The following is a 27,563-nucleotide window of genomic DNA, read 5'->3' as shown; positions in this document are numbered from 1 at the left end:
TCCATGCCGATATCAGGAGCGTTTACTCTGAGGAGGCAAGGAGGCGGTGTTTCCTCTCCTCAAAACTGGATGAGAAAATAATCAATATTACAAAAATAAAGCAGCGCAAATATGATTAAATATGATATTAAAAGTCACTCGTTTTTATAAAGTAACGCTGTCCAACAGCGACACCCGCAGGTAAAGTTACAGCGGAGGCTTGCCTCCCTTCGGTCCATAGACTTAAAACAGAGACCCCAAAGCGTGCGGTGACTTTTCTCAAGGCTCATTGAGATGAATGGGGGAAAATCACATGAGAGGAGGCAATAGGTGCGTTCGAGATGCACTACAATAGCCTGCCACCAGCTGGCGAGAGCAGCCGCTTGCAGTCGGGGCGGAATTAAAAGTGGAGATGTCAAGTCGGACACTTTCTGCTCCCGGTAGTGATGCTCGCATGGTGTTTGCATGCTCTTATCACAGACGAAGTAAATTAAATGCTATATTTTTCAAATACACAGAAACGTTTTCATGAGCAACAGAAACACGTTTTATGTACTGCTTAATACAGCGCCATCTGTTCATGAATAAAGTTCAACATTAACATAATACTATTTAAATAACAATAAAGTGGGGGTATATATGCTTTTATCTGTGTTTTATTGATAAACATGATTCAATATAACAGTGCGATTACACTAAAAGTGCTTTTACTGTTAAAAAAAGCACAGATTTGTGAGCATTATTGGAATTGAATTGTTAGAATAAACATGCAACACACCTCGTGCTTACCATCACAGAATCTAACCAATGAGAATAAAGTGTGTTGTCATCGAGGCTCTTGCAGCCGATTTTGAGTAACTGCAGCGCCTGACCTCGGCGGCTGGTCTCGTTTTGCTCTCGCGGTACTTTGATGGAACATGTGATCGTAAGGCGGCTGCAGCGCTGATCAAAGTCAGACAAACGTTCTAACCAGAATGCATCGCTTTTATCAGGCGGCAGCCGATTTTTGCGGCACTGTCTAAGGTTGTCTTTTTCAAAATCTTCTCGTAGTCTTTCGTTTTCATGATTGCTTTGACCATGACGAGATTCCCAGCTCCAAACGCACTAAAACATCCCCACAGCATTACACTCCCCCCTCCATGTTTCACTCTGGAGACGGTGTTCTGTGGGTTGAGCTCCTGTCCCTTCTTACTGCAAACATAGGCAACATCTCTATGACCAAAGAGCTCTACTTTTGTCTCATCTGACCAAAGGACACGTTTCTAGTATGCATAGTTTTTCTCCAGGTTGTTCTTCAAACTTCAGTCTAGCTTGGAGGTGTCTCTTCTTCAGAAGAGTAGTTTTTCTTGGTCGGCAACCTCGCAGTCCATTCCTGTCCGGGCCTCTAGTGTCCGTCTTCGTTGAGATATCAATCCCAGACATGACTAAATCATTCACTAGTGTCTTGGCAGTTGTTCTTGCATCTTTAGAAACCTCTCTAAACAGTTTTCTTTACAAAGTTTTTGAAATCTTTCACTTCCTGCCGCTGTTCTCCACTGTGTGGGTTTCTTCAAACTTCTTGATAATACTTCTCACGGCAGTTCTTGACACTTGAAACACTTTGATAAACGTGTAAATGCTTCTCCTCCTTTGTGAGGATTAACAATTCTTTTTCTCAAGTCTAAACTAATTTTAATGTCTTTGCCATTATGACAGTAATTAATATTTTACTAGTTGTTTTGAAAGATACTAATCCTCAGCTTACAGTGCAATTTAAAGGCTTAGAGGGTTAATTTAGGCAAGTTAGGTTAGTTAGGCAAGTCATTGAACAACAGTGGTTTTTTCCGTAGCCAATCAAACAGATAATTTCTTAAGAGGGCTAATAATACTGACCTTAGCCATTTTTATTCCAGGCAAATTGAAATAAATAAGGCTTTCTCCAGATGAAAAATATAATGAGAAATACTGTGTTAAAATTCCCTTGCTCTGTTAAACATCACTTGGGAAATATCTAAAAAAGAACTGAAATTTCATAGGGGGGCTAATAATTTTGTCTTCAACTGTATCTATGGAGAATATTCCTGGTTGCAGCTAAAAAGGCTATTACTTGTAAATGGCTTCAATTTAATCCACCCATTCTAGAAGACTGGAACACAGTTGTAATTGAAACACATAAGATGGAAAACCTTACTTTTTCTTTAAAACAATTCCTAGGAAAATGACAGACTGTGATTTCCCTCCAGGGTTTTCTCACGTCTCTCTTGAAAAACTGGTTTCACTTGTTTTCCCGGAGGTAAGCTTCAGAGCTTGTTCTGAAAAAAACAGTTCAGAGGTGAAACCAGAAGCCTACAGTTGTCTTCATTTTACTGGTAAATTAGTATATACTGCTTCATAAAATTCTGACCTATCAAGATTTTGCTCATTAATTTTTGTGCTCATTAATAAAACTTACTTAATCTTTTTAAACCAATTAAGATCTAGACAGATAAACTGAAGAGGTTTAAATGTTGCTTAAAGGGTCATTACTGTGTTTCAAGTGCTGATCTGGAGAAGGAATATACTCCCGACAGAGTGGATCTGACAATGAATCGTTTCGGACCAGAACAAGCTGAGAGGATCACGTTGGACCTCCTGGAGCAGAATAAGCAGAACACTCTAGCTGAGCAGCTGAAAAACAAACACAAGCGAGGTAACATGTTATTGTTAAAATTAAGTTGTTAAATGAGCCATTTAAAAAAAGAGAAACTAAGGAATTTATATTTCTATATTTGAAATATGCTAAATTTTGTAACTTTTCAGATCCCTTTAGCATTTTCCCCCAAGATTAGCACCTAGAGACAAAACATCTGTTATATTGAGTGTTTAATCTAGTCATTTTACATTATTGACACACTATTTTGCTATTTGATACAGTAAAGTTGCTTTGACACAATCTGTATTGTTAAAATCACTGTATAAATAAAGTCATCCACCACCAGAGAGATCTTGTTAAAGAGATCTCTTTTTTTATTTAATTTTTCTTCCCTCTGGTTAGTTTCAATGTCATTTATCTGCGCCATTTCAAAAACAATATATGCATTGTCATATTTAAAGTTGTTTTATGTAGACAGTGTTTTATTGCAAAGTGATTTAACAGAGGAAAGCATAAACTATATTTACATCCATGCAAAAATTGGCTTTACAAGACATAGTTTTAATGCTAAAAAAAACCTGGTACACTAGTGTTACATTTGTAAAAAAAATAAATAAATAAATTTAAAGGTCCCATGACATGCTGCTTTTTGGATGCTTTTATATAGGCCTAAGTGGTCCCTAATACTGTATCTGAGGTCTGTTTCCCAAAATTCAGCCTTGGTGCAGAATTTCAGCCACTACGAGCCAGTCCCACAATGAGCTTTCCTTAGGACGTGCCATTCTGTGTCTGTAGCTTTAAATGCTAATGAGGACGAGAGAAGCGGGGCAAGGTGGAGGGTGGGTGTGTGGCCTTAACCAGCTTGCGCTACCATGCGCTAATGTTGACAGTGGATGTATCGCAATGGCTCGTAGACACACAGTCCTTCAAGCTTTTCAGTTTGACCCAGAATCTGATCTGGATGGAGAAGCACCAGATGAAGAAGTTGCAACTCATCGGCTACAGCAGGACGTCTCCGAATGGTTAGTTTAAAATATTGTGTCTGGATACGGTACTTTAGTTGGTTTGTTTATGTATGCTGTTACAGTTATTATCATGTAGCTAATGCTAGCCATAGGCTCGGATGAAGGAACAAAAAAAAATACTTCAGTGTTCATTTGTACATCCAAACACTGAGCAACTGTCATGCTTCGCTCGTTTGCAAGCCATGATGTCTCTCGAGGAAAAAAAATATTGCGCTCGCCTCGCACGGTGGTAGCTCATTTTCTCATGGGCGGGCAAAGCAGAGAAAGGGGAGGTAACCTTTCCCCCTATGACGACATAAAGGAAAGATTCCAGATTTGGCATCTGAGCTTTCATTTTCTCAAAGGCGAAGCAGGATACTCAGGGTTCGGTTTACACCTATCGCCATTTCTAGCCACTGGGGGAGCATAGGCAGGCTAGGGGAACACATATTAATGTTAAAAAACCTCATAAAGTGAAATTTTCATGCCATGGGACCTTTAAACATTTAAACTAGTAACCCTTGATATTCTGAAATGTTTAACGCTATTTAAATGATACTTTTAGTAAAAATCTTCTCCTAAAATAAAACTGAAGACATCATAACACAGAGCTGATATAACACAGAGCTCCCTGAACTGTCTGCTCCGCCATGGTCCCCTGAACTCCCTGATCTGCCCTTGAGGCTTTCCTTGTCTCCTACCTGTTCCTGCCCTGCACCAGCCTTCCGGGAGGGGGGCGACATGTCACGTGTATGTTCCTGTTTAGTTCTTGTTTGTCCTTATTTGGTTTGGTTCCTGTTCTCATTATTAGTTAATCACCTTCATTGTGTTCACCTGTCTGCCCCTCATTATCGGCCCTATTTTAGTTCCTGTCCATTGAGTTCGAGTTTGTCTGTTATTGCTTAAGTTTCATGTTGGTTGTGCTGCGTTCTCTCTGAGTTTCCCCTGTGGATTTATTAAAAGACTGTTATTTGAAGTTCATCGTCACTCTGTGCTCCTTACAGCACCCACATCGTTACAATATGTGCTTTTCAAAATATTTTATATTAATTTGTCAAGTTTTTTTAGACAGCTTCTATATAGAGGACAGTAAGTGACTATTAACTACTTCTCATCCTTTTTAATTACACAAATGTCTCGTTAAAAATATCTACAAATTGATTAAACTGATCCGAGATCAGGTAAAAACCATGATTCATGGGTTCACAGAGATTGCCCCCCAACGGCAAACCATTGAAATTTCAAATTGTTTCGAAACAGTTATGACATAATAAAGACTCGTTTGCTGAAATTGTGACTTTGGCAGTTTGATACATGCTCCGAACCACTGTTTTGAAAGAACTGTTTCACAAAAGTTGTGAAGCTTCACAAAGCAGTGCTTTGAAAGCGCCCATCACTAGTTTTGACCCTGGATTGTTTCCTTGTTTTTGCGATTGTTTGCTGCCTGCCCTGACCTTTGCCTGTTTGTGGATTACGCTTTTGCCTCTGCCTTGGATTATACCATTTGCTGGTGTTCGACCCTGCCTGTTTGACCACGTTTGTTAAAATAAAACCTTGCATTTGGATCCCCAACTCCATTGTCATGACTCCCACATTACTATATTTACAGGTTTTCACAAAAACAAAGTTTTATATAAATTAAGAAAATGGATGAGTTGTATCAATTTTTATATTTTAACAATTATTATCAATTAAATTAATTAACAGTGTGTGTATATATATATATATATATATATATATATATATATATATATATATATTATTTTTTACTGTCTTGATTGTTTAGATTTTATAATGCATTATCTTCTTGTCGATCCACCAGTTCACATTTACAAATCTGCATGTTTGGAGCGTAAAAACATGGGTTGATTTTCACATTGGTCTGAACAAAAATAGCAGACAAGCTTATTGAGAATACAAATTCATTCTCTGCCAGCAGGTGGTGCTTTCGGAACGGCAGAAATATAGCGGTTTCCCTGGTATCAACTGTACACAAAGCAGCCAGAAACGTGTAGCCCACATTTTTATTTATTTATTTAAATATTTAGTTTTGTATTTTATGTTCCGTTAATTGTAAGATGTAGTAACTATAGCAACCGTGGAGCCCATTGCCTTACTCACTGCTCATCTCTCCCACTGCAGACCTTGCTGAACCACGCCCCCCTCACCACAGCGACTAATCCTTAATATTTGTTGTCGATTATTTTCATCATTGATTACTACCGATTTTATCGATTAGCTGTTGCTTTAAATTTAAATGACTTGTGTCAATGCATCAATGTGTCCTGACAACTATGTTACTCTCATTGTCATCTGTTTTTACTTTTTTTTTTTTTTACATTTTAAATATCTAAACTGCTGCTTTTGATATTATTTCAGGGTATAGTGTACATCCACTTGGACTGGAGTTTTGCATAACATTCTTAAAAATGATCTTTAGTAGATTTATGATAAAAGCATTCTTGTCCTTAGTGACCATGCTGAGAATTTAACATAATATCAGCAGTCTTTTAAAATTAATTTTAAATATTCACTGCACATATGTCAGAATAGACCAAACAAACACTGAATATTTCAGTCACTTAAATTGTAGCACTTAATCAGTGTGTAACCGTTGGAGCCAGTTAGAACCAATAGGGAGTAAATACCGATCATTGTCTTTACAGAGAAGTCCCAGATTTCAGTTTATTCTTACAGGTGTGGCCTTGAAGAATGCATGTTTTTCACGCATGATCACTGTGATTCCTGGAGGCACACTTCTTAGAAATTAACTAAGTGTGTTGTGCTTCACACAAAATCCACCAGTTGGTGCATGTCATTCTTTTGTGAAAACAATATATTCATAATGCAATATGAAATTTAAAAAAATAATTGACTATTAGTGTAGTAATCATACAACTAACGCTTCATTGTGCTTACTGCAAGTATTCTCATATGTACATAAATATTACTCATTTGAGTGTGCTGATTTAATATTATTTAGCTTTAAGAAGTTACAGCTTCAGTGATGCAACAATTGTCTTACTATTTTACACTTACTTTCATAAAGTTATGTTAGTAAACGTTTGAACTAAACAAACGGTCACAATTTATTTTAAGGTTCAATTATCAGTATTAACAGACCATTAACTATGACTTTTGCCTCAATAAGCTACTAATTTGCTGCTTATTAATATTTAGTATGGTAATTAATTTTAGCTATATTATGCTGAATATGTGCTTTATAAGTACTAATCGAAAGCTAATATGTTAATAATAGGCATGCTAATAAGCAACTTGTTAGTAGTGAGAATTGGTCCCTATACTAAAGTGTTACATATTTTTAATTATTTACAGGTTATTCTCATTCATTCTTAGAAATATCCTCCATCATCTCATGTCATGTAGAAGATCATATTAGAAATGTCTTAGGAATGGATGGAGGATTATTTTCTCTTGACATGATAATCACATTGTTCATGTCTGTTGATTTCCACAGTCACATTCTTCAACTTTTTTCTCTGGACCAGGAACAACTTCCTACAATGTAAGTCACTAAAAAACAAGCAGAAAAACTCACTGTGTACATGTTCTTCCTGTAGAGGGTGAAAGAAAACCTGATAAAGGAGTTTTATTACTGATCATTTAATTGATGATTTGCAAAGAATATTTAAGCTGTCATGAGACACTGATGATATATTGAACATGAAGAGTTCAGCCACATTAAAAGATCAGATTCATAATTCCTGATTCTGGTGTATTTTATTTCTTTCAGTTTCCTATCCGCTCACTTTGGATCAAAACACAGCACATAAAAACCTCAGTCTGTCTGAGAGCAACACAGTGACTATTTGCACTGACACAGAGCAGCTGCATCCTGATCATCCAGACAGATTTGATGTGCATCCTCAGGTGTTGTGTAATGAGAGTGTGAGTGGATGTTGTTACTGGGAGATTGAGTGGAGTGGAGATAGAGGTGTGTATATATCAGTGTCGTATAAGAGCATCAGCAGGAAGGGATGGGGTGATGAGTGTGTGTTTGGATATAATGATCAGTCCTGGAGTTTGTTCTGCTCTCCATCCAGTTACTCATTCAGACACAAAAAGATCCGGACTGAACTCCCTGTAGAGTCCGTCAGCTGTAGAATAGGAGTGTATGTGGATCACAGTGCAGGAACTCTGTCCTTCTACAGCGTCTCTGAAACAATGAGCCTCATCCACACAGTCCAGACCACATTCACTCAGCCGCTCTATCCTGGGTTTAGGATTTTTAAAGGATCATCAGTGAAACTGTTGATGAATCAGAACAGACTGTAGAGCGAGTCTACCCATAATACTTTGAGCTGCATGATGTTATTGAGTCTCTTTCTCTCTTCTGTCACTGAAATATGTTAGAATAAATGTGTGTAATAAATCTTCATATATCCCATACGGAAATGTAATGTGCATATATGAAATATCAATATATGCAATATATGCTCAAATAAAGTAAAACATATATGAAACCTATTAGAAATGGGAAAAATTCCATATATTGACATACATTTTTCCCATATATTGTATATGTTTATGTATGTGTAATACATATTTCCAGGGTCAAATATGTCTTAAATATGAAATGTCCTAATATGCTCATATAGATAAAAAAACAACAGCTATATATGAAACCAATTAGAAAATGAAAAGATTCCATACATTGACACATATTAACATAAAAAATGTGTGATAAAGTTACATTTATAATACATATTTTGCAATATAATACAACATATATAACTTTGTATGTGTAATATATCAGTAACATGTCAGTGACATGTAATTTGTATATGTCATAGAGTCTTAGGATGGATTTTACATAAAATGTTTTTGATAATTATGTGATATATATATAATTATAGCATATATTATAATTTTATTACTGTGTACTTGTCCTTTTTTGTAAATTCAATTCAGTTTGAAATCATGCTTCCTTTTGCTGTAAGCTTTTGCAACAAAGTTACCCTATTTTAACCTCTGCATCCGTCCTTCTTCATCCCTTGTTTCACCTGACAATGAGTAACATTAAAAATATATCTGCAAGCCAGTTTTATACACACACACACACACACACACACACACATATGTCCATGATGTTATAATTTTATAACAAGATGTTATAACAAGAAAAACACTTTAAACTTATTTTCAAGTTTTTGTTTTTTTGTCATGTTGATTAAATTAAAATTATTAAAATGAATGTTTTCTGAATGTAACAAGTTATAAGGTTCCCAGGTTAATTTAATGCAATTAAATAAAAAAAAATGTGTGTGTTTGTTTGTGTGTGTGTGTGTGTGTGTGTGTGTGTGTGTGTGTGTGAGAGTGAGTGACTGTGAGGGGTGGGTGAAGTGTGTCTATTTTGCACTCTTGATATTTTGAGTCTGTAACGGGGCTGACGAGACGTGAGACGTGCGGATCCATGTGCAAGCTTTTATTTAAAGACATGGTCATAAATACAGGCAGGGTCGAAACAATGGCAAACAGGTATGGCAGGGACAAGACAAAGAGTAATCCTAGGACAAGCGTGGGTCGACGATCGGCGAACAGTCTCCAAAGGGGCTTGACAAGAGAGGTAATCCAAAACGTAAGCAGTAGTCCAGGCAGGGGAAAACACAATCCGAGACAGGCAAGACTAGGAAACTAACAGGGCTCTGTAGAGTAGCTAACAACTAGAACAGTGATAAATGCATACAATACTCGGCAGTGAGGGAGAGAAAGTCCATGGCTTAAGTAGGGGTGTGATCAGCGCAATCAGCTGTGTGTGCAATCAGTGCAATGGATGATGGGAAATTGAGTCCAGTGTGATGGGTGTTGTGAGAGTCAATGTGGTGAGCGAGTGACCTCTGGTGGTGAGTGAACGGAAGTTCATAGACCGGATTCGTGACAGAGTCACCCATTCATTGCTGTGCACTTTTTTTTTCTGCATCATTGTTACATCCCTTCTTTGGCTATTAAAGGTCTAGGGGTAAGAAGGGGAACATTAGGCCAGTTATAAGTATTGTTAAAACACTGCAAAAAGTGAATAAGACAAACGGGAGACTGTGAGAACAAGTGAACTTGTTTTTAATTTAAACAGGCTGTGACCAGTAAATATTTACAAACTAGAAAAAAGAGAAAAATAATAGTTTCAACCAAGCATATGCAAATTTTCCATACTTGGGAACTGGGGAGGACAAAGGGACAGGACCATGCCAAATAAAAGAAAAGGATAAAACATAAAGGAACCTTTCTAGCCCATTTACAACTAAACCTATAGCTAATACAAGATGAAATGTAGAAAGAAAAAGTCTTCAACGTCCGAGAAATCGTGTCTTAACTACCCTGTCTACCAAAGCAAAAATTACAACAGATGGCAGAAATCTGTAAACCTAGTGTGTTTGTATGTGTAGATATACTGTGTGTGTGTATATATATATGTGTATATATTCATACAAACGTATATGTATGTGTGTATATAAAAGAAAGTTTTGAGTTTTGATTAAGGCATTTTTGTCCAGTTAAGCTTTATTGTTTTGTAAAATAGAGTATAATAGAGTGATAAAATAGTTAGTGGTTTCCTCCTACCTATAAAAGTATGATACAATTTGATGAGGACAGATATTGGATGTGTAAATTACGCAGTTAAACCTAACATACCTCCACCACTTTGACTCTTTAAATGCCAAAAATACAGACATGTTGCTGCAGTCTGAAAGGGTAAACGGAGATGTTTAAGGTGTGGAGGCAGTCATAAACATGGAATGTGTTAGAATAGAATGAAGGCACAGAGGACGGGACAAACAATGCTCCAATACAGGTGGAAATATTTTAGAATTAATATGCATCTGAAAACAAAATCTTGATGCACAAACTCATGATTGAAAGTGAGAGAAACATGCCACCAGGAAGATACATAGAAGAGTAATGATGATAATAATAATAATAAATCAATCGTAACATGGAGACATTCCCTTATTTGTAATTTACTTAACGGACAGTTTACTGAACTCATCAGTGATGGAGGAGCTAGTATCTTCAACAGCAGGTTGTGGCTGGTCTCTTTCTTCAGCTCTTTCTTCTCCATCTCTAAGCTGATTGTCAGATGGTGGAGGTGGAGGATTATTTGGGTTGTTGATTTGGGCCTGGTCTCTCTCTCTGTACACTCTGGCTTTCAGCTCAGCAAAGGCTTTCTCAAATAAATTTAGATTTTCCTCACGGCTTTGCACAGGCAAAGTACCAGTAGTGTGAAAAAAGTTATTTTGAGAAAGATATATTTTGTGTCATGCATTTCATCTTGAAATATGGTAAATACTTTTCCATCTTTTTTTCTGTTTTAACAACATGCTGGTATTCATCATCGATGGCTGATTTCAATTCTGTAATCAGTGTGGTGTAGAAGATTAAGTTATTTTTTTCCCTTTTCCCTGTTTGACCATTGGTCGAATCTTTGTAGTCAGCAAAAAGAGTATCAGGATGTTTTCTCAAGGTCCTCTTTTGTTGTTTTTCCTCCCGTGTCAGAAGTACAATTCTCTGGGTAAACAATCTCCCTGCTCTTTGCTTGGTCATTGGTCGCAATGCTGTTCTGGTAACTATGGCAGCGGCAGCTGCAGATTTCAGCGTTTAATTATGAAGTATTTAATATGATACAATCAAATTTAGTTTAAAAGTTTTGATTCTTTTAAGCAAGTCAAAGTCAGCTCTGTTTAGTATTTGAACATCACTTCTGTGGTATTTTATTTAAAGTTCTTTACTCAATGTGAAAAAAATTCAAAGAACCAGAATACACTCTTAGAGGCATTTAACAGGAATTTGCCACAGAGGAACTCAAAAAAGCACTCCTTGGTAGAAAAAAAAAAAAAAAGAACTACTAGATCCTGGGTGGGATGTGATTGAGGAGGAATGTCCTCACTGCAAAACATCAAAGCGCACTGCTTTAGGTAAAAAGAGACGGCCTGGAGGCCCATTACCTGGGTCAGCCTCCTGCTGCTATGCCTTTCTAACCATGGTCTCTATTCCCCATCTGACTGGTGCCACAATCCTGAAGGGGGGAATGCTCTTCACCGGGGTTGAAACCATGTTGGGTGGATCAAGCTGCCTGGAGAGAGCATCAGGCTTTTGATTCTTTGAACCTGGTCGATAGGAGAGAACAAAATCAAAGTGGTTAACCCTCTGGGGTCTGAGGTCATTTTGGGGCCCTTGAGTTTTTTGACATGCCCTGATATTTGTGCTTATTTCAGCTACTTAAAACATACTATTGACCCACCCGTAAATTTTTGTATTCAGTACAAACTGTGCTACAATAATATGTGACCAAGATGGATGTACATGTTTGCATCTTTTAGAAAAAAAGTTATTATGCGTGGTTAGTACGTTTTGGGCCATAAAACCCACACTAAATAGTTCTGAATAAGACTTTTGAGTAATCAGTCTTGTAGTCTAGAATATTTACTTCAAAATTATGTGAAAATCATTCTGCTTCCTCGTTCACAGAAAACAATATATTGGTTTAAATTTTTAAAGACATATTTTGTGATCGGAAGACTATATGCGAGGGAGTGGTGTAGCATCAGAACGAGTCAGACAAAACTAAGATTCGATCAGAACATCGAAACATGAGGAGCTGAAATTCCAGAAGAGGCCCAAGAAAACAGGACACCATAAATCACATTCCTAAGCGCCATGAATCTGGAGCAAGCCTTACCAACAAGCCTCTTTCACAGGATAGCTTGCAACATTAAGACAAAAGAATACTCATTGACAAGTCCAACGCAGGAAGGAGATCGTCAAATTTGGGGTAAATAGTCAAGATTAATGGTCAAAGAGATGGCCATCACATGTGTTCCACAAGAGAAATCACGAGCTTCTTTAGATTGACTTTTCCCCCACACATACAAGACAAAGAACCAGACTGAAATTCCTCTGTCCAAAGAACATGTCTTTTGATCTCCACAGAACTATACCGAGACTTTCTTTTTCATATGCATATAAAATCATCCTAGAAGGACATTTCTAGGCATAACACTATATTATGTATGTAACCCACACATTAGACTATCATGTTTTAAGCACATATTATGTATGTCTGTTTAATAACTATTGAATGACTTTAAGGTTTATTCATGTTTGGTATGTATGAGTTTGACAATTCTAGCTTGAAACGTTTCTTTCAATTGATTCTTTGTCAAATGTATCATATTCTGGTTATAGAAATCACATCCAAAGTATACTTTGCAAGAGTGTGTAAAATCCAGACCATGTGACCAGATAACAAACTGATTTATGATGGAAGGAACAACCCTAGCTAAGATAATAGCCTATCTAACTGGTCAAGACACCAGATGGGATGTGTCCAAAAAGCCGAGTTTAAAACCTCAGGACAGCATCAAATCTCGCTCTCTCATCCCTTCTCTTTCGTCCCCTTCTTCCCTTCTCCCTTCTTCTTCTCGCCACCGCGTTTTGACGTTGTTTTAGCGTTTTGTGCTTACAAGTTAATGTCTTAATCTGCCGATCTTGTTACTGTGCTTATTAACAGTGTTTTCACTATATTTTGGATTTTAATATCCAGTGCAGAATTAATGTTATACGACTCGTTCAGTGAATCGCTGCCGACTCAGTGATCAGCCGCAGAACAGTGATTCTGTTCAAATTCCCTATAAAATCATTAATGAATCCCTTTGAGCTAAATTAAATTATATTTATGTATCAAACCCTACAGTGGCAATGGCCATGAATATTAAATAAAACCCTGCAAATGGATCCGCTCGCCTCTTGTCTTGTCGGTTCCGTAACAATCAGACATACAGAGAGAAAACTGACAACCACCAGAAGACAATGTATATGACATACTTCAGATCAGACAGTAGAGGTGTTGCCATTATAATCAATAAACCACACAATTGTCTGAGAGCTTTTTTGTGAGGATGGAGATTATGCATGAGTTCATGTTGAGATTGATAATCTGAAGTACACATTTGTAAATGTGTATTACCATCCTGATGCTAATGATTCAAAAAGTAATCTCATGGAGAAGATTTTCATCAGTTTAAATTCTTTGAATTTCAATCTTCTAATTGGTGGAGACTTTAACACAACTCTTCATCCTCAACTGGATGCAAACAAAGAGATCCCAAAACATGCTGCACTGAGAAACATACTGAACATGTTCATGAGAGGAATGAATCTGTCAGATGTCTGGAGGAAAAAGCATGGTCAAGAGTCTAAATTCACATACATATATAGGCAAGTCAACCCCCCAACAATGTCCAGATTACACTATACTTTTATGTTGAAGAATGATATTGATTATGTAGAAAGTTGTGAAATACTCGACAAAATAAGGCTGTCTGACCATTTCCCTGTGAGCCTTACTGTGAACATGAACACAACTAATGATACAGAACTGACTCGACCCTTTTCAAAGTTGAAGTGTTAGAAAGCTTTAATCTGCCACTGTCAGCCCAGTTTTCTATAATCATTTTAAGATCCAGAATTATAGGTGTTTAAATATAAAGTTTTTAAACTGTTTTAGAACTTTGGTTCCTAAACCTGGTCCTGGGGACCCCCTGCTCTGCACATTTTGCATGTCTCCCTTGTTACACACCTGATTCAGATCATCAGCTCATTAGGAGAGAGCTCCATTGACACAAATTGTGCTTAGTAATGTAATCCATTACATTACACATTTTAGGAAATATAATCAGACAACTTTTTGATGATTTTTTGATTACTTTTGACTCATTTATCATATTGATTTAAATAGGATAATCTTGGACCATATTGATATAAAAAATACAAAGATAAATAGAATATATTCCATTCCTTGTTATTAACATCATGAAGTGCATTAAACTTTACATTACGTCAAGGTTTCCCAAACTGGGGTTCATGAAGGAAATGCAGGGGGTTTAAAGAAAGGCTAATGAATTAAAATTATAAAAATGTTAAATTAAAATAAATTATTTTAAAATAACAACAATCAAAATAATATTAAATATTTTATTTGTTTACCTGCATGTCATGTGACCATTAGCCAATTTCAGATAACCCTAAACAAGCAAATGTGTTACTCAGTAATTAACTAAATACATAAAATACCTGCATTACATGTAAATAGGAAATAACCTGAAATTGTGCATTTTAATGTCTTAGATAAAGCCTTGCCAAAGACATGGTAATACCTGGTTAAATAACCCACTGAATGATAATTCAAATACAAATGAATGTGTTCATCAGTAGTTGATGCAATGTTGAAATGTTGAGAAAACACTTCTTTTTTAACTGAAATGACTTTTGTAAATCCAGTGGTCAAATGTTGTTTGGCCTCTCAGTTTTCTATGTAATTATAGCCACCTGATTAATGACTGGTCATTGTGTAAATGTCCATAAAACTAGAAGACTTTTTGAATGTATACAAGCAGTAGGCTATTTTAAAAAGGAACATTTAAAAGATAAAACAAGAAGAATTAGGGAGAATCAATAATTACAACCTCACTCGTTCAAATTCATACGATTTTTGCCAAATCGTACGTATTTTATGAGTTGCACAATTCGTATGAATTTGTATGAATGACCTACACCTAACCCCTCCCCTAAACCTACCCGTCACTGGGGTTTAGACAAATCGAACAAAATCGTACGAGTGAGGTCATACGAATTCGTACAAATTAGCCACCTCATAAAATATGTACGAACTGGTCGTGAGATAGCGTTGGTTACTACCCAGCACTGCAAATTATTATAATATATGTAATGCTGTGCAACTCACTTAATTGACAATTAATTGACAGTTGTATGGAATTGTAAGGTTTGACCTTTTATTCTACGCCATAGGAGTTACAATGGGGTTGGTGGGCCGGAATGGTCATTTTAGATGAATGATCTGTGGAAAATGGACCTCAATTAAATGACGTCAAATCCACTTGACCAATCTGGGGCAGTGAATGAATGATATTATTGCTTTTATTATATTATAGTTTATGCTTGATTGTCACATTGCAGGGCTCGCAAAATTTCAAAATCCCTGGTAGCCCTTCGGGCAGGTACTCTTCAGATTTTGGTAGCCCGAAAATTTATTTAACTAGCCCAAATTAAAAAAATACCTTTTTTTTTTTTTTTTTTTTCAATATAGAAAATCAGATGGGAGTTTAAATATCAGTCAAAAATATTTTCAATACACAAATATCAACAAATATGAAGGAAGGAAGGAATCTTATTTCACTATTTACAGGGTATCTGCAGAATTTAAAAAAATACATTTAAGGCAATTTATGACCCATTTTAAGAGCTGCACAAGTAAAATGAACACAGAATGAGCGGGGTTGAACAATGTCTATGGTAACATACAGTATTCAGCCATAAAATTACATGATTTACAGTTCAGATACAGATTTTCACAAAAACAAAAATCTTATAAAACAACATTTCAGGCTACAGACCATTTTTATGAAAAGAGATAAATCAAGCATATAAATTATGTTAATTTAAAACAAAAATATTACTTGTCTTAATTGTTTAGATTTTTAGAAGGCACATCAACTTCTTTCTCATTTACAACTCTATGTGTTTGCTGCATAAAAACATGAGTTGATATTTGCATTGATCTGACCATAAACAGTAAGAAAGGCTTATTGGAAATGCAAATTCATGCTCTGCCACGAGGTGGCGCTTTAGGAGCGCCGAAATATTGCGGTTTCCCTGGAAACGCTGTACACAAAGCAGCTCCGCGCTCATAAACGCTGCTTTATCAGGAATTATAGGTAAAATGAAATTAAAATGCCAACGACACGTTTCTGAGGACAGTCGGTTCCCTTCAAATACATTCACATAAAGACATCCACGCCGCGTTTTGACTTGAAACGTGCAGCGCTCATATTTAGTCAATGACATCATTGCCTTTTGAAGTTTAATCCTGCCGTATCGCGACTCTTGTCTTTCCGTCCCCAACTGTAAGACCTCTATAAATTATAATTAAGACATTTCTTATACCATTTAACGTATTTAAAACTTTTTATGGCCTTAAGTTTGATACAACTCACCTTAAGAGTTTTTAAGGACCCGCGGGAGATCTGTATTTAAGGAGCCCGTCGGGCAGGCGGTGATACATTTTGGTAGCCCGACTGGAAAGCACAATAGCCCCGGGACGTCGGGCTAGCGATTTTGCGAGCCCTGCATTGTAATCATGTGTGTGGTCTGGAAACCTGGTTTAAATCACAGTTTCTATAATACCTATTAAATGCAACCGTAAACATTTAGCAAGCACAATGTAATATATTAGTAAAATATATAGACACTCATATAATTGAGGCACATTTAGAACTCACATGTGCAGCCCATAGACATCTACTTCAGTCTAAATGCACATTTGCATAAGCCTTGGCTGGTTTAATAAATACGCTAATTGAGAAAATAGCTGATGTACAGTAAAGATTTCAGCATAAATTTGATGCTATATTTTTATTATCATGTCTACACATGGACTGCTCCCTTATTCTTCGTGTCATTATCTGAGGTTAATGCCAGTCTGAAATGACTTTGTTCTGCCTTTCAATTTCTATCAGATTATTCAAGTCAGCTGTATGCGTTTCTCTGATGCTTCAAAAAAGAGGGCATTCATGGCCTAATGCTTAGAGAGTCGGGACTTGTAATCAGAAGGTCGCCCATGATGACGGACTTTGGAGGAAAACAGAAATTATGGCCTTCAGGCGTTATATGAAACCATAAAAAAAATATCTAAGTTGATGTTTACCTTAGTCCACACTGTTGCATTCTTCGATGTACCGTCCAGCGACTTAACTCCATACAAGGCCGCGATGTCTTTAACTTTAAGACCATACATAAGATACCCCTCTATGGCCTCGTCAGGGATCTCCACGGCCGGTAGTCCCATTCCCCTTGGCAGAGACGAAGATAATCCTAGACGCAATAATTGACGGAGGGTGGACGTGGTCAGCTCGGAATGCATTTTCAAAGCCGCACTGAATTTTGCTACAAATATCCCACGGCGTCATGATGAAAATGCAATCGTAAGTGTCCTAACTGTTAGTCTAAATGCATTTAGGACAAATAACATTTAAATGATCATTTTGCTACTATTTCTGCTTGGACATGTTACACATATCAAATCAATTTGGGTTATACATTTTCATTTTAATTTTGCAACTTATAAAGCGTTAAAATAGTAGGCACTTTACATATTAAGACAACTGTTGGAAATGGCAAATGTAAATAATATAATTTCATTTTCATTTTCCTTCTGCACCAAACTTTGCACATGTGGGGTAATGGAAAATGTAAATTTAAATACAGAAATACATTGCCATTTTGAATATTACATTTCAAATTGAATTTTGCTGCACACATGCTTCCAGTATGAATCAGAATCAGAATGAGCTTTATTGGCCAGGTATGTTTACACATATGAGGAATTTGTTAAAGTGACAGAAGCTCCACGGTGCAACAGAATGACAGCGACAGGACACAGATAACAAAAGAATAATAAACAAATATACAGATAGGCAATGTACAAAATAGCAAAAAAACAATATATAATATAGACAATTATGCGTGTACAGGTCTGATATGTGCAAATTTGAAATGAAAAAATAAGTATGTGTGGTGAATAAATAATTTATAATAGTGTTGTGTGTTCCACGTTTAATATCAAGTGTTCATGAGATGAATTGCTTGAGGGAAGAAACTGTTCCTGTGTCTGGTCGTTCTGGTTCTCAGAGCTCTGTAGCGTCGACCAGACGGCAACAGTTCAAAAGAGGGAGTGTGCTGGATGTGAGGGGTCCAGAGTGATTTTCTTAGCCCTTTTGCTCACTCTGGATAAGTACAGTTCTTGGAGAGTGGGGAGGGTTGTACCAATGATTCGCTCAGCAGTCTGGACTACCCTCTGTAGTCTTCTGAGGTTAGATTTGGTAGCTGAGCTGAACCAGACAGATAAGTGCAGAGGACGGATTCAATGATGGCGGAGTAGAACTGTTTCAGCAGCTCCTGTGGCAGGTTGAACTTCCTCAGCTGGCGAAGGAGGTACAACCTCTGCTGGGCCTTTTTAACAATGGAGTCAATGTGATTGTCCCACTTCAGGTCCTGAGAGATGGTGGTGCCCAGGAATCTGAATGACTCCACTGCAGTCACAGTGCTGTTCATGATGGTGAGTGGGGGAGTGCAGGGGGGTTTCTCCTGAAGTCCACGATCATCTCCACAGTTTTGAGCATGTTAAGCTCCAGGTTGTTAAGACTGCACCAGACAGCCAGCTCCTTAACCTCCTGTCTGTAGGCAGACTCGTCACCGTCCTGGATGAGGCCGATCAGTGTGTTGTTGTCAGACGGTGGTGGGGACAGAGAGCTAAGTTAGTTTATTCTGAAGGGTGTCCGGGATGATGGTGTTAAAAGCAGAGCTGAAGTCTACAAACAGATGAAAAGGACCTTAAAAAAGGAAAGGCGGTGGAGAAAAACTTTTGAGAAAGCAAAAAAACTAAAGAAAAAAAAAGTGCCAAATGCGTAAAATTTACTGAACTCTTTTCAAAAGGTTTAAATTCGGCTGCTGCAGCGGAGGACAGTAGTGCCAGGTAAGAAGAAAACAGAAAATATTGCTAGCTCAAGTTAATTTCACGCTATTCAGCTACTTCTGCCAATTAGCTCCAGTGTTTTTTTTTGACAGTAGCCTACATTGTATTAAGCATTTGTAAGCTTAGTGTACAAACCACGTATATTTTAAAATGTCATTGCTTTGTGATAATTGGTTACAAGTGTTAGCTAGCCTGTTACTGAATCGCATGACTGAAATATCAGCAGATAAGGTGGGATTTAGGGTAAATAGACATACTGCTACTTGCAATATAGCCCAACACGTCAAAAACCTATAGCTATAGCCATAGTACTGTAGACATTTGTAGTGAACAGCCAGAGACCCCTGGTCTTCCGAGACCAGTGCTATGAGGAAGGACGCTGTAGGCCTAGCAGAGACGGAGGAGTGTGGTAGAGGTAGGAAAAACAACAGTGACACACAAATGTACTTTGGGTTTGTAATCAACTTTACAGTAGTAAGCATTGTTTGCCAGTCACATACATTGAATATTTAAATATCTGTTACATACAGTACTGCTTTTCGTCTGTACACAAATGTAAGTAGTGAATAAGCGTGTCCGTGGGTGGGCTGGTATGACTACAGTGCCAGGGCTGAATTTTTGTCCGAGCCCGCCCCGTCCTGACTGCACTGACATACCTTTTACTTTGTGCACTTTTTGAAATCAATGACTGACAGCTAGATTTGGACATATGTAACTTCTCAGATAAGTCTGAAAGGCTTTAAAAACAACAATTTTCTGTTTTGAACTTCCATTATCAAGTTGTTCTTAACTGTCCCATTGAAAAAGCTCTTCTCATAAACCCTGTTATCCAATGCACACATTTTTGTACAGATCTTCTGAAACAGGAGACAATTCCTTTGATGCTTTGAAATGTTTTACCAGTTTACCAGTGACACTGATTAATATTGGCATCATTCTGTCTCGGGAGACAATGGAGTATCTGCGCCCGGGTCAATCTGTTGTGGAATTGCAGTGCCTGCTGTGGCTGAACAGTCCAATACGAGAGGACCAGCACTAAGCAGCATCAACCAGCTTGGACCAGCACTTACCAGCATAAAGCAGCATGGAGCAGCTTGGAATCCATGCTGGTTTATGCTGGATTTTTCAGCAGGGTGATCTGTAAGTGTGATGGCAAAAAATGTTTTTAATACATTGACTACAATTGAATGTTTTCCAGATGATTGTAGAAATTACTCCTTTATCTAAACCTTGTCACTCTGAGGAAAATGGCAATTTCTTCCCAGAATGAGTTTTCAAATGACGTGTCATGTTGCTTTGACTTGTGAAACTCTTTCCACACGGTTCACAGGTGAAAGGTTTCTCTTCAGTGTGAATTCTCAAGTGAACCTGGAGGCTTCTTTCTTTTGAGCAACTCTTCCCACAGTGATGGCACATGAAAGGCTTTTCTCCGATGTGAATTTTAACATGATTCTTAAGATGTTTCCTGTCTGCGAAACTCCTTTTGCACTGATGACATTTAAAACTCTTCACTCTTGAGTGAGTCTTCATGTGATTATTAAGGTTTTCTTTATATCTGTAACTCTTTCCACACTGATCACATGAGAATGGATTCTCTCCGGTGTGACTTCTTATGTGAGTCTTTAGTGTTCCTTTGTGCCTGAAACTCTTTCCACACTGAGAGCATATTAATGACTTCTTTTCAATGTGAATTATCATGTGAGACGTAAGATTTCCATTTTGTGTGAAACTCTTCTCACACAGTTTGCAGGTGTAAGGTTTCTCTCCAGAGTGAATACTCATGTGGGCTTTAAGATGACTTTTCCGTGTAAAACTGTTTCCACACTGAGAGCAGGTGTAAGGTCTCTCTCCAGTGGTTCTTTTCAATGTGAATTTTCATGTGGACTTTAAGGAATCCTTTTTGATTGAACATTTCTCCGCACTGTTGGCAGGTGTAAGGTCTCTCTCCAGTATGAATTCTCATTTGGGAATTAAGTTTTTTTTTTTTTAGCTTTTTTTGGTGAGGAAGTCTTTTCAAGTCTGTGAGCAACTTATTGATTTTTCTTCAGTTTTGAAATCATAATGTTCCTCATTCTGATCTTTCTCTTCTGTTTCATTCAGTTCTTGACTCTCCTCTTTCAGTGCCATCAGGTCTGAGGTGAAAAGAGACAAATACAAGTTAATACCAGTTTAATGGCATGAAGCAACAAACATCAAAACAGAGGGTGCTTCTAAAAGCTTCTAAAATTAACATGTCGCTAGCCGCTAGATGCTGAAATAACACGTACATTAAACTATTTGTGCATATAACTCGATATATTGCGTTTGAATCCCTTGTTTCGTTTGTGTATTGGAGCAGGAGAGCAGGCATTAACGATGTGATGGACATCGCTGATTCTGCTTGGCAGATCTCGGAGACATCTAGTAAATACTGACATTTTGGGCGACGCGAATGAAAACCGGAAACTGATATCCCGACTTCTGGCGATAGCGGAAGTTCGTCGCTACGCTTGTGCACAGAGCCTATTGGTTAACAAACAAGCCCAAGTGTGCATATAGATACTGCATGCATCCAATCAGTCATCACAACATTACTGAACACACGCGCACAATATCTGGAGCTGATGTTGATGTCGTGGCCAATCACTATAGGGATCAGCAGACAGACGTGATGATTCCTGGGTGACTGGTTTTTAGCGCGATAACGGATCTAATTTTGAACTGTAAGTGATCATAATGCCTAAATATAAGTTTGATGGTAAAGAGTGGAGAGTGTTTTAACTCTCAAAACGTGAATTACACCTGTTGAGGGAGATGACATGAAGGCTATATCACTGCAACTCTGAAATCAGAGCACAGTTAAATTATTTATTCAAAATCTATTCTATACAATCCTGTCTTTTTATCTTTTAAACGGTCCAGATTGGTAGGATATCCTTTAAAGATACTGGACTTGTTAGTTTTGACTGTGCAAAGTTCTATATTATGTTCAATATGAACTTCACGAAAGATTAGTTCTGTGTGAAATTGTAGAGCGACACGAAGGTAAGAGCATTATTGTTGTTGTTAATTTTTTTTATTGTCAGATTATCATACAGAATGACACAGTTTTGACTGTCATGGTGTGTGCATGAACCAGTGTGAAATACCTATAATTACGTTGCTTATTCTGATCACTTATATTGGGCACTTTTTTGCATTTAAATTCTGAATGTTGACAATGAAAATGATGCATGTGCTTTTTGAGGGTATCGGTTAATTTCTTGATTGCCGTTTTGATAGCGTCTGCTTGCATGTTTTAATCATATTTGGTAGTTCTCTTTAATGTATTTGCCCCGATTTGATCCATGGGAAATTTATCTAGCATTATATTTATATTATTTTGTCGTCATTATTTCGTTATAAGGAGTTAAAAATGTTTCTTATCAACCTTGATTTACATTCTATCACATTATTTTGACCGTTAAAGTGTTGGGCGGTTTTTGTGAGCTTTTGGGCTGGAAATCGTCCATCCTATCTGGCAACACTGTCCCTAATCCATCCCCATTCTTTAGGACCTCCGCTCATCTAGATCTTGATGGAGGGATGTACCATTAATTTTTTCCCACAATTTATGGAATGTAATGCATTATATTACTTTTGCATTACTTTTCAAATCTGGGCTGGGTTTGCTTGTTTGTTTTTAATATAAAAAGTTTATTTTTGGCAAATGAAAAAGCCCTTTCGCTCTAAAAAGTGAAATGAATAAGCCTCAGGCTGAAGAAAAAGTAAATTCATCTCTCTACAGCAAAATGCAGGAGAAGAAAGTTCAACACTCTTCAGCAATAGAAAAGAAGCACAAATGTTAGTTTATCTAAAGGAATTTTTTCTTATTAGTATGATTAAATTTGATAATCGAAGCTCAGAAGCAAAGACATTGGTTAGTAAAATGGGATTAAATACATAAAGGATATTTTAGTTATTTACCATTTAATTATTGCAGATTTGCATCATATTCTGATTTTGCATTTCACTGTTCTTTATTTATTTGGAGGAATACTGAATCTGTTTTTGTGAAAGTGAGATCAGTAAATGCATGTTCATATTTAGCCAAGAACTAACTATACAAGGGACACACAATGAGTGCTCTGTACTTACTCCTGATTTCTCTCAACATGGGGACAAGAGAGCTGTCAGTCAATAAATGGGAAAACAAAGTAATTGACCTTATTTGAAAAAGTAACTCAGATATTTTCATGTAAATTAAAACGTAAATTTAGTTAATTTACTAGTTACTTTACTAGTTTACTTGAAAAAGTAATCAGATTACGTAATTCACATTACATGTAATGCATTACCCTCAACACGGCTGGCCACTGACTGTATTAACAAAGATAAACAGCCTGCAGTGACTCGACCGAGCTGTGTCAGCTGGAGAAATGATTTTATAAGTAGGCTGGTATTTCTGACATATGATTTTATTGCTTGCTGTAATGAACATTTAGTTCTATTTACATTCAGGTATGTATATGTTAGTACGGCACTTTTGGGGACGAGTTGAAAAAAAAAAAATCATTTACAGGCAACAAATGTTAAGATAAAAACTCAAGTTATTCTTAAATACTGTTTTCATTTTTTTTCTACTCGGAAGTAGATATGTTTAATGTTACACAAAATAATTGTTTTGGCTACTTCTGTAATATTTTCATATCTGTAATTCTGTAGGCCATTATAATAAGGATCACATGAATGAGTTCAGCTTTGAGAATGAAAACCAAAACGGTAAAACTCAACTTATTAACTCTGGGGGAGTTGGAGAATGAGCCTATTTCCAAAAAAAAGTGGAGTGTTCCTTTAATATACCCATTCTGTTTTTTGCTGCTGTTATGAGCCATTACATACAAAGCAACATCCTTCACCAACTGCTGAAATTTCTCATTTCTCGCCACAAAATCTGTCTCACAGTTCACCTGAAAAGAAAAACATAGATTTTATCACACTGCATCATTTTGGCAACCAAATTATACATTGTGTGGTAAGACTGACAAGTAACATACCTCAACCATGACAGCTGCATTGTCACCCAAAAGGACACCAATCAGCCCTCTTTTTTGGCTTGTTCATGCAGCCAGCTTTCTGCCTACAAACATCAAATTTTGCAAATCATAATTAGCTCATCCTTACCATGTACAGGTTTGTACATGCACATCTAAATTGCATGATTGTATATAAAAAAAGACGACAACAACTATGACAAAGATGTGAGTTTACTATTTGTGCCTGACTAATCAGATGACTTGTAATTAATACATAGAAATTTTTTAGTTAAAAAATACAGTGGGTTTAAAATTCAAGTAGTGAAATTAAAATGTATATATGGGTAGTTGATGTATCAATGTGTCCTATGGTGTGATGGAAAAATGTAAAAAAAATAAAATAAATAAAAAAAATAAAAAAACCTCTAACATTGAAGATAAACCTCTCTCATGCTATTTGCAACTCTAAGAATGAAGATACATTTTTCTCATGTTATTTGTATGTTAAGTTTTTTTTTCCTACATTTTTTCTATGTCCACCATAGGTATGGAATGCCAATCCTGCCATAATTAGAAATAAATAAATAAATATAAAAAGAAAAGTAAAAAAGCAAAAATAAATAATTATACTTTTATTTCCTTATTTATTAATTTTTTTAATTTTTTCCCACATTTATTTTTATTTATACATGTATTTATTTTCACATTTGTTTATTTCTACATTTATTTATTTTCACATTTATTTGTCTGTAGGGTAATGAGGAGGGCATGTTTTACGTCAGGAAAAGCAATCGAGCCAGAGTAGTCAAGGGGTAAGCTTGAGGCCACAGTGACACCTTGTGGTGCCCAAACGAAGTACCTAAAGCCGTGTTTACACCAAGAGAACCCATTATAATCAGTTGATGCGGTGACTGTCCACACGGGAAGTGGCGCGAGGCGACAAATCTTCTACTGTAACCTTCTTCTATTCCGAATCTTGGAAACATGCGTTGAAAGTGAAACCTAAAAAAATAGCGCACATCAGAGAGTGATTGCACGCTTTCGCGAGCTTCAGCAAATGCACGCGATCACAGATTGCATGCTTCCCAGCCAAAACAACCCCCCACGTGAAACTGAAATAATAACGGTGATATAAGATTTTGGCCATATCGCCCATCAAAGTCATTCATCCCACACTTTCAACAGGCGCGTCATGTAGGCTACACTTCTTGTACTTCATTTGGGCACCACAAGGTGTCACTGTGGCCTCAAGCTTACCCCTCGATTTACCTGCCCTCCTCATTACCCTACAGACAAAGAAACGTAGAAATAAATAAATGTGGAAATAAATAAATAAAGAAGTAAATATGTAAATAATAGTGCTGTCAATCGATAAAAAAAAACAAAATAATCGCACATTTTTTTCTGAAATAAATCCCACTTAACATTAAAGTTTTTAAATATACTTTTATATTGCAATAATTTCACATTCAATCTTCAAATAAATGTACAAACAACATATTTTTTAATATTTGTTTAATGGCATCTTTTTTTTATGACTGAAGGCCAGTATCACTGATACCAATACTGATTTCCCTATAAAAAAAAATTCCCTTAATATTTAACCATTGACTATAGCCATTAAACATTACATTATAATTAAGAGCTATCAATTTGAACATTTATTAGACTTTAAAAATAACTTCTAATTTAAGTGAACTTAAAACAATCTTCACATAAATCCATTATAATAAATGTTATTGTTCATATTTAGCTAGGCTACCTGTGCCCTTCAGCAGAAATATACAGAAATTGAAAAAAGTTATCAAACACTAAATTCTAAACTAAATGCAGATAAATACTTACAGCTATATAAAAGTTATTGATTTCCTCTTTTTTTTCTTTCTTTTATTCTCTTATTCTTGATGAACAGACATCACAGCAGCTGGTTATTAGGTTGTTTTTGGCTGCTATTTCTTTAAGAGCTGCCGCTGCTAAACGTTATGCAGATCTGACACGCATCCTAGTTTCTCTCAACTCTACCTTTTCTGACCTATTTTTGATTTAATATTTTTAACGAGTTAAACTGAAAAAATTAATCGCATGCGTTAACGCGCTAATTTTGACAGCACTAGTAAATAAATACATAAATGTGAAAATAAATAAAAGTGGAAATAAATAAATGTATTAAAAAAAAAATTGAAATTAAAAATACATAAGGAAATAAAATTATAAATTATTTATTTTTGCTTTTTTACATTTCTTTGTACATTTATATATTTATTTCAAATTATGGCAGGATTGGCATTCCATACATAGGACACAGTTCAATTTTTATGTGTCAACTACCCATATAAGATCTTTTGCATAAGATCCTCCATTCTTTTTACAGCAGTCTTTCAAAAATACTGGCCCACACGTGTGTAACGTCATTGTTTAATTTCTCCAGTGCCTTTTTGCAGTTGATGAAGGTGTAGATTTACGTAATTTGAGAAGTTCTTTATCGGTTGCTAAACTCGGGCAACTGGTGTAGAGACTGAACGTGCTGCGTGAGACATCCCTATGAACAACACATTATAAGTATGACACATGATTTAATGATGCTACAGTACATTACACAGCCGTATGGAAACCGAAATACAAATACTGTCATCTGCTATTTAAAACACGCCTTTATTTGAATAACAAGCCAAAAAATTCATATCAAAGCAGACTGTCACGCAAAGAGCATCATAACTTCTAAAGCATCCAGTCAAAAACATTAAAAGATTAGAGTGCGAATTATGACAAATGAGACAAAGCCCACCTTGACTACTTCTGTCCTGACAGATCGAAATAAAGAATATAAAGCCATTTCTATACCGTCCTCAGGACTGACACTAGCTTCTTTACATCAGTCACTGGAATGCCATTGAAGCACGCTTTCTACAGAGAGAGAGAAAGGTCAAACAGAAGAGAATTCAGGAGTCACGTATAGCGCCATCTACTGCACAGGCGTTTACACTACCGCTTACTGAAGAACAGAAGGAACAGTTTAATTCATTGTGAAAATGAAAATAACAGTGGCTAACGAAACTGGTATACAAATAATGTATTAATGGTACACAAAAAATGCATAAACCTGCTCAAATAATAATAATAATAGTATTTTATTGTTGTTGTTTGTAATAGTTTGTTTCATAAAACAAGTTTACCAAATAAGCCAGGCTTATTTCAGTTAGTCTGACTTATTGTCAGTTTATTTGGTTCAAAATAAGTCTGACTAACTGAAATAAGCTTGGCTTGTTTGGTAAACTTGTTTTATGAAACAGGCCCCAGTCCTAATGAGATAATCTATACATAATAATAGCAACAGCAATGTTTATTTATAACCACATTTGTGACCGTGGAGCACAAAACCAGTCATAAGCAGCACAAGTATATATTTGTAG

At 36.5% G+C, this 27,563-nt stretch overlaps 2 protein-coding genes and 1 long non-coding RNA gene across 4 annotated transcripts in view; 2 read left to right on the top strand and 1 right to left on the bottom strand.

Moving 5' to 3' along the window:
• Positions 1-609: 609 nt before the first annotated feature.
• The window catches only part of LOC131539311 (uridylate-specific endoribonuclease A-like), a 33,940-nt gene continuing 6,986 nt past the window's right edge, over positions 610-27,563 (top strand). The window contains exons 1-2 of one of the 2 annotated variants that reach the window (XM_058773804.1): positions 610-2,251; positions 2,496-2,647. In XM_058773804.1, coding sequence (XP_058629787.1) covers positions 2,542-2,647 — 106 coding nt within the window. In that variant the 5' untranslated portion in view covers positions 610-2,251; positions 2,496-2,541. Of the gene's footprint in view, positions 2,252-2,303; positions 2,328-2,495; positions 2,648-27,563 lie in introns of those variants that run through there. The other variant, XM_058773803.1, reaches the window with a different exon arrangement.
• On the top strand, positions 2,568-8,651 carry LOC131539312 (stonustoxin subunit alpha-like). The gene is made up of 3 exons (XM_058773805.1): positions 2,568-3,612; positions 7,073-7,120; positions 7,349-8,651. Exons 1-3 carry the CDS (start codon positions 3,471-3,473, stop codon positions 7,888-7,890), a joined length of 732 nt encoding a protein of 243 aa, XP_058629788.1. The 5' UTR covers positions 2,568-3,470; the 3' UTR covers positions 7,891-8,651.
• On the bottom strand, positions 17,726-27,061 carry LOC131539313 (uncharacterized). The gene is made up of 3 exons (XR_009270825.1): positions 26,939-27,061; positions 24,175-24,257; positions 17,726-24,087 (listed from the first exon to the last, which is right to left on the bottom strand). It is a non-coding gene; the product is annotated as an uncharacterized LOC131539313 (long non-coding RNA).

Source organism: Onychostoma macrolepis, chromosome 04 (genome assembly GCF_012432095.1).
Source record: "Onychostoma macrolepis isolate SWU-2019 chromosome 04, ASM1243209v1, whole genome shotgun sequence".
Taxonomy (NCBI): domain Eukaryota; kingdom Metazoa; phylum Chordata; class Actinopteri; order Cypriniformes; family Cyprinidae; genus Onychostoma; species Onychostoma macrolepis.
This window is presented reverse-complemented; position numbering and strand designations above follow the sequence as displayed.

Bases quoted from the DNA above. Each gene is read 5' to 3' on its own strand.
- LOC131539312 (XM_058773805.1), top strand. From the start codon at position 3,471: ATGTTGACAGTGGATGTATCGCAATGGCTCGTAGACACACAGTCCTTC. The intron at 3,613-7,072 runs GTTAGTTTAAAA...TGATTTCCACAG, and splicing joins CAGCAGGACGTCTCCGAATG to TCACATTCTTCAACTTTTTT. The intron at 7,121-7,348 runs GTAAGTCACTAA...TATTTCTTTCAG, and splicing joins CAGGAACAACTTCCTACAAT to TTTCCTATCCGCTCACTTTG.